This window comes from Malaclemys terrapin, chromosome 1, assembly GCF_027887155.1.
Source record: "Malaclemys terrapin pileata isolate rMalTer1 chromosome 1, rMalTer1.hap1, whole genome shotgun sequence".
Classification (NCBI taxonomy): domain Eukaryota; kingdom Metazoa; phylum Chordata; order Testudines; family Emydidae; genus Malaclemys; species Malaclemys terrapin.
Window position 1 is genome coordinate 169214355 of NC_071505.1, and position 15796 is coordinate 169230150.

Consider the following 15796-nt stretch of genomic DNA (forward strand, 5'->3'; position numbering starts at 1 on the left):
GACTATTGCTAAGGCCAGAGTCGCTGCTGAGTCAGTGTACACTTAGTGCAGTGGCAGTGAAGTGCTTTGGGTTACCTTGAGCATGAAAAGTATTTATATGCAGCCACAATCCAGTCTGTCATTTCCTAGTGTTTTTAAACTCGAACTCAGCTACTATAAATGGTATAGCTAAGCTCTGAATTGGATTCCTAGACAAGTTGGTGGATATATGGCTGGAATCAATAGTGAGGCAAATGTGCAGTTGCTAGTACGATATGTTTGAGTAACCTCTCAATCAAATCTTGGTGTGGAAGCAGAATACCGGCAATAAATTCAAAGTGGCAGAAACATAAGCTAAACACAACAGGCCTTGAATCCAATACCGGTAGTTGTTTTGCAAGAAATGCCTTTTTTTTTTTTTTTAATGTTGCTGGCTCAGCTGGTAACTAGCTGACAAAATACAAAAAGCTGTTAATTCTAGAGTTCAGAATACATGAAAAACAACACTGCTTTCCTTTGGTTACACACAGGATTTTTTGTCTAATATTTTGAGTTCAATAGGTCTCTTAAAATTAAAGATGAGCAATGCTTTATAGAAGCAATAGTTCTTCAAACCAAGAGTATGGGTACCAAGTATTGTACTTCAGGCTTTTGTAGCAGGTACCCTAAACTATCACATCCTATGTTAGCTAGGAACCGCACTGCTGCTGCTTGCACTCTGACTTTATTAGGAGTAGCCCAAGTTCCAATGGTCGTTAGAAGACACAGTTGAATGTGGTAGGCAGTGGAACACAGGCTGATAAAGCCAATGGCTTATCCTGGCAAACTGGTATATTTAGTCCTGAAAGGTTATGAACTGGTCTGAAGTTTTTAAAGCAGTCTAACAAGGGGCTCTGTTGCTTTTAGCCACAGACCTGCATTGGGGGTGCGACCAACAGTCTTTCAGGGGTGGTAGCAAACATTTCCCTGCATACCCATAGGTGCTGGAACTAGGAGTGCTAGGGGTACTGCCGCACCCCTGGGCTTGAAGTGGATTCCATTATATACAGGGTTTACAGTTGGGTTAATTGGCTCTCAGCACCCCCACTATACAAATTGTTCCAGCACCCCTGGTCTAGGGATGTACCCCCCACCCACTTTGAGATGGCTGGCGCCCTAAGGGCTGTTAGCAGGGAGCGGCCCTTGTCGGCAGGGGAGTACAAGGACTGTGCTTGTGCCTGTCATCTGAGGTCACTGGGGAAGGAAGCACAAGCAGGGAGGCATTTTACACCTTCCCCGTCACTTGCACTCCCAGACCTTGGCCAGCTGCAATCTGACACTTTAGAGAATCTTCAGTAGCTGCTACTTGTCACCATTTAAACAATGAACTGTACTCACCTCCTCCTAGGAGCTCCGTCTGTTTGTTCATCTCATCTAGGTCAAGATTGCGACTGTCCTCTGTGTGGGTCTGAGAGACCATGGAGGACACACAATGCTTGTTCTCAATGGACTACTTTGCCCAGGCTCTGCCACAGTTGGAGAGCCTGCTGTGCTTCACGGTCCCTCAATGTGTGCCCCAGAGGTACACTTCATCCCAAATAGAGGCGTGAAGAGGCAGGGCGATAGCTTCACCCCAGCAGACTCTGGTAGTATGCTGCATCTCCTAAGAGTGCCCCCTGCCTAGGGTGGGATAGGGTGGCTCCGCACTGCCCCAATTGCAGGCCTGTGCCTAAATGGCATGATCGAGCCCTTAATGAAAATATATCTTCTCCCTTTTCACAAATGCTTTATGGACCAAATCCTGGCTGTGTTTTACTTGATTGAAATACCTGTTGATGGTGGTAAGTTTTGCCTAAGCAAAGCAACGCAGCATTTAGCCTTGTAGTATGATCGGCGAGTGATGTTTTACGCCCCGATCCTGCAAAGACTTATGAATGAGCTCAATTTCGAGCATATAAGTGTTTACTAAGACTACTTGTGTGCTTAAAGCTAAGCAGCTGCATAAGTCTCTCTACAGGATTGGGGTAATACTGCGTATGAAACCTCTCCTTTTCCAGCACAACATTGACCACAGAGAATCTGTCTCTACAACTTGCATAGCAAGGTGTAACTAATACAAGGGTATGTGTATGTCTTTCCTAAACGCAACAAATGTCTCTTTTTAGAAGTCTTATAAATTATATATATTTTTAAAAAATCACTTTTCAGGTTCAGTATTAGAAGAACAAATACTCAGTCATTGCTTGCATTGCACAAGCTTCTGAAATGCTTTCTTGAAGTCTTCATTAAAGATTGTATAGATTAGTGGGTTAATAAGAGAATTGATGTATCCCAGCCATGTGAGGAAATTGGACATTTCTTCTGAAATGTGACATCTTTCACAGGTGTTAACAACAACTTCCTTTACAAAAAATGGGAGCCAGCAGATCACAAATGCGCCCAAAATCAAGCCCAGGGTAGTTGCTGCCTTTCGTTCTCTCGTGCTAGAGATTCTTTGTTTTTTCCAGGTTTTCTCTTGCTTGGACTCTGACTTAGGGCTTCGCAATGTGATATGGATTTTATCCAAGTCTGCTGAGGGATCAGATGTTTTATCTGTTGTGTAGTGCGTCAAAGCCAATTTGGTGCTTCTCTCACCCGGTTCCAAGAGGACTTGTCCATTTACTTCCTCTCTTACAATGCGGCTTATGCTCCTTCTGTGAAATGTCTTTGCTGCTTTGTAGATTTTATAATAAAGGATCAGAATCAATGCCAGTGGGATGTAAAAGGCTCCAAATGTGCAGTAAATAGTGAAAGCTATGTGGTCGTGTTTGATGATGCATTCATCGTCCTTGCTGGTTGTCTGGTGTCGCCAGAACAAAGGAGGCATGGAGATAAAAATAGATATGATCCACACCACTGCAATCATGATGCCTGCGTGTTTTGGTGTTCGTTTCCTAGCATACTCCACAGCATCTGTGATTGCTCGGTACCGATCCAAAGCAATAGCAGAGAGATGCAAGATAGAACAGGTACAGCACATAATGTCAACGCTCAGCCAAACGTCACACATTATTTGTCCCATGATCCAAGTCTCCTTCATAATATACACAATGCTGAAGGGCATCACTAGGACTGCAACTAGAAAATCAGTCACGGCAAGGGAGCAGATTAAATAGTTGGCAGGGTGATGGAGCTTCTTTGTCACAATTATTGCAGTCATCACTAGAGAATTGATGGCCGTTGTCATTAATGCCAGCACAGAAAGAGTAAATGAAACAAGAATCTTTGATGTCACTGTTTTCAATAGTTCTTCTGATGTGTAATTTTGTTCAGTTGAGTTTATGGGATCCATGTTTCCTTTTAAAGGTGATGTTTAACCAAGGAAGACACCTGTGGAAAAGGAAACACAATTTAGAAAGTGTGCCATAAATCTTCAGGAAAGACAACAGGCAACATTTTCAAAGGTGCCTAAGTCCCATTTACAAAAGTGACTTAGGAATCTGTAGGTCTACACTGGAGCTGGAAGGTCTGACTGAGTGTAGCTGTGGTGGCAGGAGCAGCTAATTGCCCTGAGTGCAATCCCAACCAAGACCAGAGGCGCTTAATTGGGCGGCTACCTCTTCTACCGCTGCAGATACGCTTCTATTTTTAGTGTGCTAGCTTCATCAGAGAGAGGGGGAATGTCTTTGCAAGCTGGAAATCACACTTTCCAGCTCAGCTGCAGATATGCCCAATGTCCCATTGAAAGCCCCCTAGGTTTTCTGAGCTCAGACATAAACCATATCCTCACATAAAAGTAAACAAGGGTTAGTTTACATACTATTAGGAGTTGTGCAGGAGGAAATTTAGCAAGGAAAATATATTGCACTTAAATACTAAGAAAATATGTTTTAAAACCTACTTTAGGGTGGGTACAGTTTTCAAAAGCACCTAAATTATGAACAGAAAATTGGCATATATATGTATAGTTCATACTTTAAACATAGTGATTCATCTCTCCCTTTAAAAATATATAAACTCCCAATTTATGTTAAATGAACAGAGACATTTTTCCTTCACCATCACACCAGTATTATGTTAAAACCTTCTGAAGCAATGGTAATTAGCAGGAGAAATGTTATGGGGCTAGTAATCTTTTAGGGACTTACTACTGAAATAAAGTGTAGTTGAACAAAACTCATTGAATTGCCTTTAAGAGCTGTTTTCTCAATATATTGCTTGGTGAGAGAATTTGTGAGAGAACCTGGCTTGATGATGTCCAGCAGCTGGTCTTACCTTAGAAAGCCTTAACTATCCAACATAGTCAATTATCGTATGCATTTCAGACTGCCTGATATTACTACTAAATTACCAGCTAGCAAAAAGCAATTTGGAAGTAATGAATCTTGATTAATAGGTTTTGAAAGGTATGGCACGGTTTATGTAGGAGCCACTGGAGTATGAGATAGATATAGCATTAAGAAAAGTGGCATAGGTAGATTCACAGAAATGGTGCCTGGGTTTCCTTAAATGACAGGCTGTGCATTCTTCCTGCTAGATTTGCACTGAGAACATACTACAGGAGCTTTATGGGAGCATAGTGACAGTATAATGTCTCCTTACCAAAACAGCACTGCATATGCTTCTCTACTGGTCCCATCTTGCACAGGCTTATGTGGATAGTTTAATACCTGCTAGTTTCTACAACACTACAACAGCCCTCCTACTACACTCATGGTGCATATATACCTTCTTGGGAGTCTTCTCTTCTATTTAGGGAGGCATGTTCTCAGCTAAGGGCTGTCCTTTTCTTGTCGTCCTTCTGGCAATTTACCTGTTGTTTGTACTTGGTGATTTATAAGCTCTGCTGAATGGTGTGGTTGAACTGCACTTCCATCAGAATGCTATTAATACCAGTCCAGATGTTGCTGTTGCACAACTAGGGTGTGCCAACTAATCTAGCAGCATCTGAGACAATATGTCCTGGCAGTATGGACTAGATTTGCCTCCCAGCTCGTGGCTTCCAGCTATAGGTTAGAGATCCATCCACCTGCTGATGCCACGTGAGGTTGGATCTTTTGAAAATACCAAGCTCTTCAGGCAAGGCTTGTTGGATTTCTTAGCGTACTAGGCTGGTGAATCTGTTGTCATTGGAATTTATACAGGCCCAGCTGGGCGCTGGACAGCTAGCACACTGTATAATAGACACTCAAAATGTGGCAAAGGCCTGTGACAGTTCCAGGCTGCTGTTGCTTCTCTCTTTTGATCACTTGTTAACCTTGGGTATCAATATGCTAAATTCAAATCAATCAACTTCTTGCTCCACCACAGGCTTCTTGTGTGAATTTGGGAAAGTCACAATCTCTCAGGGAAACTAAAGCACAATCTGCAAAATGGTGACAGGTAGGCATGGCTGGGAAACAAGAATTCCATTTTGGGAAAGAGGTTTCAAAATTTGTTTTTATTCCACATCAGATCAGAACAGAGGCCTTTTAAAAAAAATGTGTGGAAAAATCATGAATCATGCACCAAGACACCTGCCCCAGAATAGCCACTAGTTTGGTGGTTAGGGCATTGAGCTGGGAGAGACACTCCTAATCAGGCAGTGCAGGGACTTTGGATCTGGCTCTTCCACATCCCAGGTGAGTGCCGTAGGCTGTTGGTGATTCTGGGTTAGGTGTCTCCTCTCACTTGGACCAGGAATTCCATCCTGGAACTGAGACACCTTCCTGATGAAAATTTCATTGAAACAGAGATGTTTTCATGAAACATATTTTGATGAATCTGCATTTTCCAGGAAGGAAAAATTCCTTCCGCTCTCTGACACTATTTCCATTCTCCCACCCTTTCCTATCTATATAGTCCCTGCCCTGAAAAGTGTACACCACCTACTACAATGAAGCTAATCTCAGTTGGTGCTTCTAGATGCTTTAATATTACTGTACATAGGGCTAAGCTCAGGCTTTGTTGTTACAGCAATGGGCTCACACTTGTGTGAGTGGTCAACTTCAACCTCCAGGTCTCTGCATGAAAATTTATCACAGTGCAGAGGATGCATGCAAGGCTCTATTTATGACATAGGTCCTTACACAATATACAGAGCGTTTTATGGGAGCTCTTCATCTGTGGATGAGTCAAAACAAACCATCTGTGTTCATGTTGTATTGAAGAGGATTCACATGGTAAAGATGATTACGGGGACAGTAAAGCAACACAATCTATGTACTCGTACAAAATTATTTTCAAAATCCAAGCTTCTTGCAAGCTTGACAAAAGTGGCCTTGAACTCCATGCTTCGAGAGCGGCACCAAGGCTGTAGAATCCATTAGTCACTGGTATCACTAACTGCATGGAGAGATTTTTCACATATAAGGAATTGTGTTCCATTTTTAAAGGGCAATGGTAAAAGACAGTAGCAGATATTTGAAAGACTTAATGCAATACCCTGTAGCAGATGCTGTATGTTCTTTCTCAGAATCAGCTCAAGAATCCCTGTTAGTTAGCTTTGTATTTTCCCTGCCAAAATAAATGTTAATGCAATTAAGAGTATTTTACAAAACTGCTATTAAAACATGAATTTGCTAATTCAATTGATATTAAGTTTCTGGCACTTAGACCAGAGCCTCTCTCAACCCTGTGGGGAGGGGGACGGAGAAGCTGCCATTTGCTAAGAACATTCACATTTGAATCCTCTGTTACTGTGGATACCAATACAGTAACTCCCCACTTAACGTCCTCTCGCTTAACCTTGTTTCGAGTTTACATCCTTGCTCAATTACAGAACATGCTCCATTTAAAGTTGTGCAATGCTTCGCTACAACGTCGTTTGGCTTCCTGCTTTTTCCACAGCTGGCAGCCCCCCATCAGCTCCCCTACGCCCGCCCACCAGCAGACTCTGCGGATCAGCCCCTTCCTCCCCTCCCCCCCGCCTCCTGCCTGCGGCAATCAGCTGGCTTGTGGTGCTCAGGAGGGATGGGGGGAGAAGTGAGGATGCAGCGCACAGGCTTCTCCTCCCTCCCCAAAGCCACAAACAAGCTGATTGCCACTGGCAGGAGACAGGGGGAGGCTACACACTGGGTCCTCGCTCCTCCCCTCCTGCCCCCTGAACTTCGCAAGCCAGCTGATTGCCATGGGCAGGAGGGAGGGGGGAGGAATGAGGATGCAGCACACCTCCTCCCTTCCTCCCCTGCCTCCTGCCATCAGCTGGCTTGCAGTGTTCAGGGGGCAGGGGAGGGAAGGGGAGCCTGTGGGCTGTGTCCTAGCTCCTCCCCCTCCCTCCTGAACGCCACAAGCCAGCTGATTGCTGTGGGCAGGAGGCGGGGGGGTGGGGGAGGAGAGAGGACGCGGCATGTGGAGTAAAGGGGGAAGAGAGGGGGAAGAAGAGGCGGGTTAAGGGTGGAGGCTTGGGGAAAGGGGTGGTGTGGGTGGGTGGAGGCTTGGGGAAAGGGGTGGTGTGGGTGGGCCGAGGCTTGAGCCCCCCGCCCCTGGTGCTTGCAGAGTAGGGGAAGCTGCCGCTGCTGCTGCACAATGTGCTTCTCCTAGCCTACAGCACCTTCAGCCTCCTTGCCTGCCTCATTGTCTCCAGTGCCAGTGGGCTGTGCCTGTGTGGAGTAAGGCAGGGGCACCTCCCAACTATAGTCCTGTACTGTATGGCAAAGAAAAATTTCCCTGGAACCTAACCCCCCTCCCCCATTTACATTCATTCTTATGGGGAAATTGGATTCGCTTAACATCGTTTCACTTAAAGTCGCATTTTTCAGGAACATAACTACAACATTAAGTGAGGAGTTACTATACTGCTGTCCTGAGGAAGCATCCAGTTCTAGGAAAGGCCATTACTATTATTTTTTATTTTGCACAGTAATGACTTGTAGTGTATTATGACAGTAGGTACAGTGTTTTACTATGTGAGTAAATGTATTTTACCATACTGGCAATGTGTAGGATGCATATGGAAAATGCATATACAATGTAATCAAGAAAAGATGTATATAATGGGGTGTATTAACAGATATGACATGCCAAATCTGTCTGTTGGGGAACCAAAAATATAATAATAAAAAAGGAACTGGGCAAGATTTCTCAATGTCGTACAGGAGTCCCCCCCGCCCCCCAAACCAACCAACCAACCAACCAAACAAAAACCCCCTGTTTACATTTGATGTAGAAAATTTAACACAAACAGTTGAACTTTTCCAGCCAGGTTCTCCCTCCCTTTGAAAAAGAAAGGGGAAGATCTATAAGAACGGCTGCCTTTTGAGAAGGTTGAGCTCCACCCCAATGTCATAGATTAAGGTTAAACTCCAAGGTGAGGGTTTATCCAGAGTTATGGAATTATTTTACTTTCCTGTTATAAACACTAACAATCCTGGGAGAAACCTTGTTGCCTGCAAGTTTTTCCCTGTGATTTCATCTTGGCTTCCTCTGTGCAGGTATATTAAAGTAGTGCAGAAAATAGGGTTACCATATTTAACAAATAAAAAAAGAGGACCCTCCTTGGGGCCCTGGCCCCACGCATTTCCCACCCCCAGCCCTGCCACAACCCCGCCCCTTCCCCGCCCCCTCCTCCCTCCCACTCCCAGCCACACGAAAAGGGCTGCCCGAGCGCTACCGACTTCATGGTTTGCCGGGGAGCCCCCAGACCTTGGGCCCCTGGCCGGCGCTTCCCCAGCGCAGCTGGAGCCTGGGAGGGGAAGCGCCCAGCCGGGGGCGCAGGGTCTGGAGGCTGCCCGGCAAACCGTGAAGCCGGTAGCACTTGGGCTTCGGGCAGCCCCTATGCCTCCGGACCCTGCGCCCCCGGCCGGGCACTTCCCCTCCCGGGCTCCGGCGGCGCAGGGTCCGGAGGCAGGGGGGCTGCCCAAAGCCCGTAGTGCTCGGCTCTTAAACAGAGCCGAAGAGTCAGGGGAGGAGCAGAGCCGCCGTGGCCGGAGGCTCTGCTCCTCCCCTGACTCTTCGGCTCTGTTGAAGAGCCGTGCTGCCCGAGCGCTACCGGCTTCGGGCAGCCCCCATGCCGCCGGAGCCCAGGAGGGGAAGTGCCCGGCCGGCAGCTGGGGTCCGGAGGCATGGGGGCTGCCTGAAGCCCATAGCCCTTGGGCAGCTCGGCTCTTAAACAGAGCCGAAGAGTCAGGGGAGGAGCAGAGCAGCTGCGGGAGGGGAAGTGCCCGGCCGGCATTTTCCCGGACATGTTCGGCTTTTTGGCAATTCCCCCCGGACGGCAGCCTGTCATCGGCAGCCCAGCCCCGTTCGTTCCCCTGTGGGACCCGAGTGGGACGGGGGGGGCTGGGGCCTGCTGCCCCCACTCCGGGGCTGCCGCGGGATTGCACCAGCTGGGCAGCAGCCCAGACGCGACTGGCCAGGGGCTGGGCCCAGCGTGCGCGCTGCTGGGTCCCCGCAGCAGGCCCCGGCTCGGGAGGTTCGGGGGCGCCAGAGCCGCAGCCGCGGAGCGCCATGGCCGCTTCCTCCCCCGCGGCAGTGGGAGCTGCAGCAGCGGCTGCTCCCGAGTCCCGCTGCCCGGGGGTGAGAACAGCCACCGCCTGGCCCCGCGGGCCGCCCCCCTCCTCGCCCTACCGCCCGACTGCGTCCTGCCTGCTCGGGGCCAGGCCGGACTCTTACTCACCCTGGCCCCTGGCCCTGCGCTTCCCCTGAGTCTCCCGGGCCTCCCTCCAGCGCTTGCGGAGGGGGGAGGAAGGGTGAGCCCGGGGAAGAGGCAGGGATTCGGGGAGGGAGCCAATCGGGGGAGGAGGGGGCGGAGTCGGGGCGGGGGGGGTGCGAGCACTTCCGGGCTCTAGGCTCCGGAGCATTTCCTTGTTTGTCCGGTTGTCCCGACCGCATGTCGGGACAAACAAGGAAATATCGGGACGGTCCCGATAAAATCGGGACGTCTGGTCACCCTACGTATGGTAACCCTAGCAGAAAACAGCATGACCAGCAGTACCAAACAAACACATACACGAGAGGGACATGTTCCTGGAAGAGCCATACCTCTTTGTTTCTTAACTCTTTATTACCTTACAGTTCTCTAGCATTAATGTATTATACTCCAGGAAATATTTATCCTCTACTGCATCCTTTATACTAAACAACTTGCTACATACAGAGCATAGCCTTTAACAGCTTACAAATGTGTAAGCCGTGTTACTTGGCACAACAGCTGCAAGAGAAGTTTACTCAGTCATTTCTTGGCAAATAAAGGGCCTGAGCTTGCAGACTTTACTCATGTGAGTCAGGGTTGTACGATTGGGCTCCCAATACAGGTTTCAGCTTGCTCTTTTCAACAACAGACAAGGTGTGCCTCAAGGTGAACCAAACCACATATGCAGTCCTAGATAAGGCAACTTCTGGTTGAGTGCCTTTATCCATGTCCTTTGATGCTGCAAATGACTGTTTTGAGTCATGGCATGTCATTCAGTAGGTTGCCTGTACCTACAGGAAACCCACAGAGCATCTGACTCTGCAAACTATGCATCTATTTATGTACATCAGACATGCAATTCACTGGTGCTAGGGTTACCATACGTCCGGATTTTCCCGGACATGTCCGGCTTTTTGGGCTCCAAATCCCCGTCCGGGGGGAAATCCCAAAAAGCCGGACATGTCCGGGAAAATCGGGACATGCGGGCGGCGGTGCTGGGCCGGGGGCTGGGCCGGCGGCGCCGAGCGCCGGGGGCACCGAGTGCCGGCGGTGCCGGGGACCATGGGGGCCGAGCGCTGGGGGCACCAAGCGCCGGGGGCCGGCAGTGCCGGGGACCATGGGGGCCGGGGGCACCGAGCACCGGGGGCCGGGGGGGGGGTGCTCAGCCGGGGATCCGGGGGCCGGGGGGTGCTGAGCGGGCCGGCGGGGCTGGGGGGTGCTGAGTGGGCCAGGGGTGTTCGGCCGGGGGCCGGCGGGGCCAGCGGGTGCTCGGCTGGGGGTCCGGGGACCGGCAGTGCTGGGCGGGCCAGGGGTGCTCGGCCGGGCCCGGGGCCGGCACCCTAGGGCCCGGGGCCGGCACCCTAGGGCCCGAGCCGACCCAGGCTGGAAACGCCGGGGGGGCCAGCCTGGGCCGCGCCTCCTCCCCCCACATTCCCCCTTACCTGCTTCAGGCTTCCCGCGAATCAAATGTTCGCGGGAAGCAGGGGAGGGGGGCGGAGTTGGGGCGGGGACTTTGGGGAAGGGGCGGAGTTGGGGCGGGGGAGCGGAGGGGGGCGGGGCTGGGGGCAGGGCCGGGGCCCGGTGGAGTGTCCTTCTTTTGGAGGCTCAAAATATGGTAACCCTACTGGTGCATTAAGAAGTTTAATCTAAATGTTTTACTCTTATGGGGGAGTACCTTTTGTTGCAAGTAACTTTGGATGTATAGCAACAGATTAATTCTATCTGACTATTCCATGTGATTTTGTATCTTAATGTTTCCCAAAAGTGACCATCCCTGCTGTCTTTTCTGTTTACAATCTTGATGACTGATATTATAGAGCAGTAAACTCTTTGTTTAGACTGAGCTGCCCTAAAAAGCCAGCCAGAGATTCCCCGATGTAGAGGAATCCCCCAGTATTGTAAAGCACAGACGCACAGGGCCAGAAACTTGCACCACCAGCTTCCCCCATCCGGTGTAGAGGGCGAGCTAGGGCTGGAAGGCACTGTGCTCAGTTGTCCTGGACTTGTGGAACTGCTGGTAGAAGTTACAGAAACTAGCTGACCATTGGATCAGGGAAGGTGGAAAGGGGCCTCACACCCCCTGGCCTCCCAAACAGCTGCACAGACTGAGGTCAGCACAGAAGAGGATCAAGCTCCTTGTCTTTGTATTTCCTGTAAAGCACCAGCTGTACTTCTGGCATAGCAACAGCAACTTTAAAAACAAAAACAAAAAACTAGACAGGATCTTTGTAGACAACATATGTTATAAATATGATGTTTAGAGTCAACATACCGTAGAATAAAATATTTGCAAGTGGAAAAAATGTAAAACGAGTAGAAACTATCTGCAATATATTTCTAAGACAAAGGGATCTCCTCACATATTTTGAAATCACAAGATATATGCAGTTCCTGGTGGCAGGGCTCAGAGTACTATATTGCATGATATATCACCCCAACCTATCAGTGTGTGTGTGTGTGTGTGTGTGTGTGTGTGTGTGTGTGTGTGTGTGTGTGTGTGTGTGTGTGTGTGTGTGTGTGTGTGAGAGAGAGAGAAGAGGTTAAATCTCTGCAGTTTAGATACCACCCCTTCTGCTCCATAGTTTACGCTGAAATAAAATATTAAAAACATAGTAATATAACATAGAAAGCTCTTGCCATATCTTTCCTTAGACCAGCTTAATTTGGCCTGAGAATGTTAAATTCAAACTGCTAATTGGACACCTTGTCCCAATGCTTGTTTTCTTCCTTCTTAATCCTACAGGACCCATCCTAAGGTACAACCATGTCTCCCCAATATCCTATGAGTCAATCCTGCATACTACTCTCCCTCCAGGAAGGAAAGACTCCATACCTGTATTGAGGTATATCCTGCCCTCCTGCTGGTCCTATTGCTAGCTTCTTTGGTCCAGGATGTAGATGAACTAAGCCTGGTTTCTGGATATCAGGTCAGTTTAATACCTTACCACCGAATGGTACCCAGGGCCAGCTCCAGGGTTTTTGCCGCCCCAAGTGGCGCCAAAAAAAAAAAAAAAAAAAAGCCGCGATTGCGATCTGTGGCGGCAATTGGGCAGGAGGTCCTTCGCTCCGAGCGGGAGTGAGGGACCGTCCGCTGAATTGCCGCCGAATAGGTGCACGTGCTGCCCTCCCTCCGGAGTGGCCGCCCCAAGCACCTGCTTGGCAAGCTGGTGCCTGGAGCCGGCCCTGCTGGTACCCTAACTAAGGCCACGTCTACGCTACCGGCTAAATGGGCACCACTGCAATTGATGCCGTGGTGTCCATTTAATGGGTTTGGCAAAGACAAGCTAAGTCGATGGGAAAGTGTCTCCTGTCAACATAGCGCAGTGTAGACACTGCTGTAAATCAACCTAAGTTATGTCAACTTCAGTTATGTAACTTACATAACTGAACTTGCATAACTTAGATCAATTTACAGTGTTAGTGTAGACCAGCCCTAAAATGAGTTTTTGTAAATAAAAGATAAAATTATCAAGGCACTTAAAAGCCTAACTCACTTTTGAAAATGGGCCTGATGCATTTTGACCATCCCCATGCCCAGACATCTAAAACAAAACTCTTAGTCGTCCACATGGCAGTTGCCCAGTGAGGACCACACCCAACAGAAGGGATGACGGGCACTTACTGGAAGGCAAAGAACCCTTTTGGACTAAGCCAAGTGGGTAAACTCCTTCCTGACCTTAAATCTGGTGACCAGTAGTTTCTGGTGTGTACCACTGTAATAGCAAAGGGGGAAGAGCCAGACCTGTGCTGGCAACTCCAGAGCAAGAACACTTCAATCCTGGGGTGATCAATCCCAGAAGCAGTGGAATCTCACTTTGAATGTGGGGTCAGAGTGTCGAGCAGAGGAGGGGAGGTCAGGGTGTCTGGGGATAACTTCTCCCGGTTCCGCCCTGCTCTGCAGGCGGGGCTTGGGCCTCAGGGGGTGGTGTGTGGTAGGTGGGGGTGGTGTGTGATAGGTGGGGGTGTGTGTGTAGCAGAAAGACCCTAAGACCCAGCTCCCAAAGTAAGGTGGGAGAGAAGAGTAATGCTTAGCCAAATAGTGATAGATTGGGAAACTGCCATTCTCATGGTCCTCAGGCACCATACAACTCTACCTCTGGACAAGGAGCTTGAGATGGGAGGGACGGAGAACATATGAGGCACCTGTGCACTGGGAGTCAGGAAGCTGCCATCCACAGCATCCTGACCAGAGCCAGTCTTCTCTTCAGTGTGAACTACCCTGCTCAAAAGCAAGCTTTCAGGTAACATTTGCCTTTGGTTTAAAAAAAAAAAAAAAAGAGTGTTGTAGTCTAAGGAATGTTCAAGGACACCTCTCCTGCTGCCTGCCTTTCTAGAGAAACACCTTCTACAGGTTTTATGTAATCTGATGTAAAAAAACAAAGATGATAACCTTTGAACTAACCGAAAGTGAAACACACAACAAGTAGCTTTAAAACAAATATCCTCGAGGCAGGTACTGAAGCTGAATCTGGCTTTAACCAGACGGGGGGAAACTCCTCTGCTATTAGCTTTTCTCCTGCTGATATTTGGAGGAATGTTCAAGAACACGTCGGCTGCTGCCTGCATTTCTAGGTAGTAGATTTTGGACTAAATTTACTGGCCAGCTAGAAGAACAATACTGCAAAACCAATTTAGCTCTCACAGCTGAGCCTCACTTAACTGGAATTATTTATCCTTTCAGCTTGTAGAAATGGGTCTATTGTGGCCTTCTAGGCCCATACACCAAAAATAACTATAAAACCATGCACGTATCAGCAGAACTAGTGTCAACTAAAGATAATAAAGAACTCCATTATCAAACCATCCCCTTGGGAGAAGCCTGAGTAAAGACAGCACATTGCACAGCCTCTGAAAGCCAATGTACCAAGATGGGAAAGTAAAGGCTAGAGTACCCTGAGAATGCCTCCCATGCAAGATGTACAAATCCATGGGCTATTGACTTGAACTCCGCCACGATCTGATGTCAGGGGTAATAACTGAGAAGGTAATATACTAGATGTATAACAAACCTCCTTCAGGTATTTTTTGTATCTATATAATAGGTCTATAAATCTAGCTAACAAATTTCTCGTCAGTTTATGTTGGGGCAGAAAGTCTGTAAAAAAGCATTCCTTTTCAGACAGCTCTTTAAATGCGCACTTTCAGACAACAGAAAAAGAACCGAGACAGTCACAGATGGCTAGTGAACTCACCTTCATGTTTTACTGAAGCTGTGGGTATTATGGAGAGATGTAACCCTGGCTGTCTTTTCTTCGTCTCCTCAGACATGAGTGGCGGAGTGCCTGCTGGGGTAATTTTCAGGGATTAGTGACTGCTCCAGGTTTTCTCGTCTGTAACAAAAGAACATCTTCAAGCAAAAATGTGACAACTGCGTGCAATAAGCATTCTCAGACTGTTTGGTGTTTTAGCCTGGATGGGCTCTTACAGGAGATAGTGCCTCAGGGACACTACCCCTCACATTTGTGATAGTCTGACCCATCTCCCCTCCTGCTTCTGTGGCAACTACAGCAATTGCTTACGTGGAATAATAATATTGGGAAAGTACTTATGCATGCCCGTTTCTTTTTTTGGGGGAAAAAAATTAGTCACGCTGTGTTTGTTCTTCATTTCATCTCCCTCTGCCATCTGTTCTGATCCGGCAGAGAAAAAACAAGGAGGAGAGCCAGGTCCTGTTAACCAACCAGCACTCCATGGAAATTCAGCAAGTATTCCATGGATCACTGTTTGTTTGTGAAACCTGGATCTATGTAAACCACCTGATTTACTTTATACTGTGTAGGAGGCCGCCCCTCATAATTCTCAACTGAACTGGATCAGGGATGGTTGAAGAGAGGACATACCATAAAACATCTTAATTTATGTTGTAAAGCAGTTTTTCAACCAGTGGGTTGTGAACCCGAGGGGGTCATGAAAGGCACTGAAAATTTACTACCATCTAAAGCAAAGAATTTTTTTCTCCCTACTCCCAACCTTATCCTTCATGTTCAAGTATCCTCTGTCAACCTCTTGAACACACACACACACACACACTTCAACAGGCTTAGCATTGGTGTTACTGTACAAGAGTAAAAAAAAATGCAAGGGGGTTGCGAATACTTTACTTGGAATAAGGGGTCACCAACCTGCGAAGAGTGAGAATGGTGGTGTTAAAGAAAGATGGTCCTTTTTAGTCAAATATTTTGGAGGAACATCTACTTTGTAACTTTTATAAGACATGTGCACCCACTGCCTAAGCCTCTAGCAAATTCA

General features: G+C 48.0%; 1 protein-coding gene across 1 annotated transcript in view; it reads right to left on the minus strand.

Annotated features, from left to right (window-relative positions):
* Positions 1-399: 399 nt before the first annotated feature.
* The window catches only part of HTR1F (5-hydroxytryptamine receptor 1F), a 177453-nt gene continuing 162056 nt past the window's right edge, over positions 400-15796 (minus strand). The window contains exons 3-4 of the mRNA XM_054046832.1: positions 14740-14877; positions 400-3327 (exon numbers count right to left, since the gene is read on the minus strand). Of these exons, the coding sequence (XP_053902807.1) occupies positions 2195-3289 (1095 nt within the window). The 5' untranslated portion in view covers positions 3290-3327; positions 14740-14877 and the 3' untranslated portion in view covers positions 400-2194. The remainder of the gene's footprint in view (positions 3328-14739; positions 14878-15796) is intronic.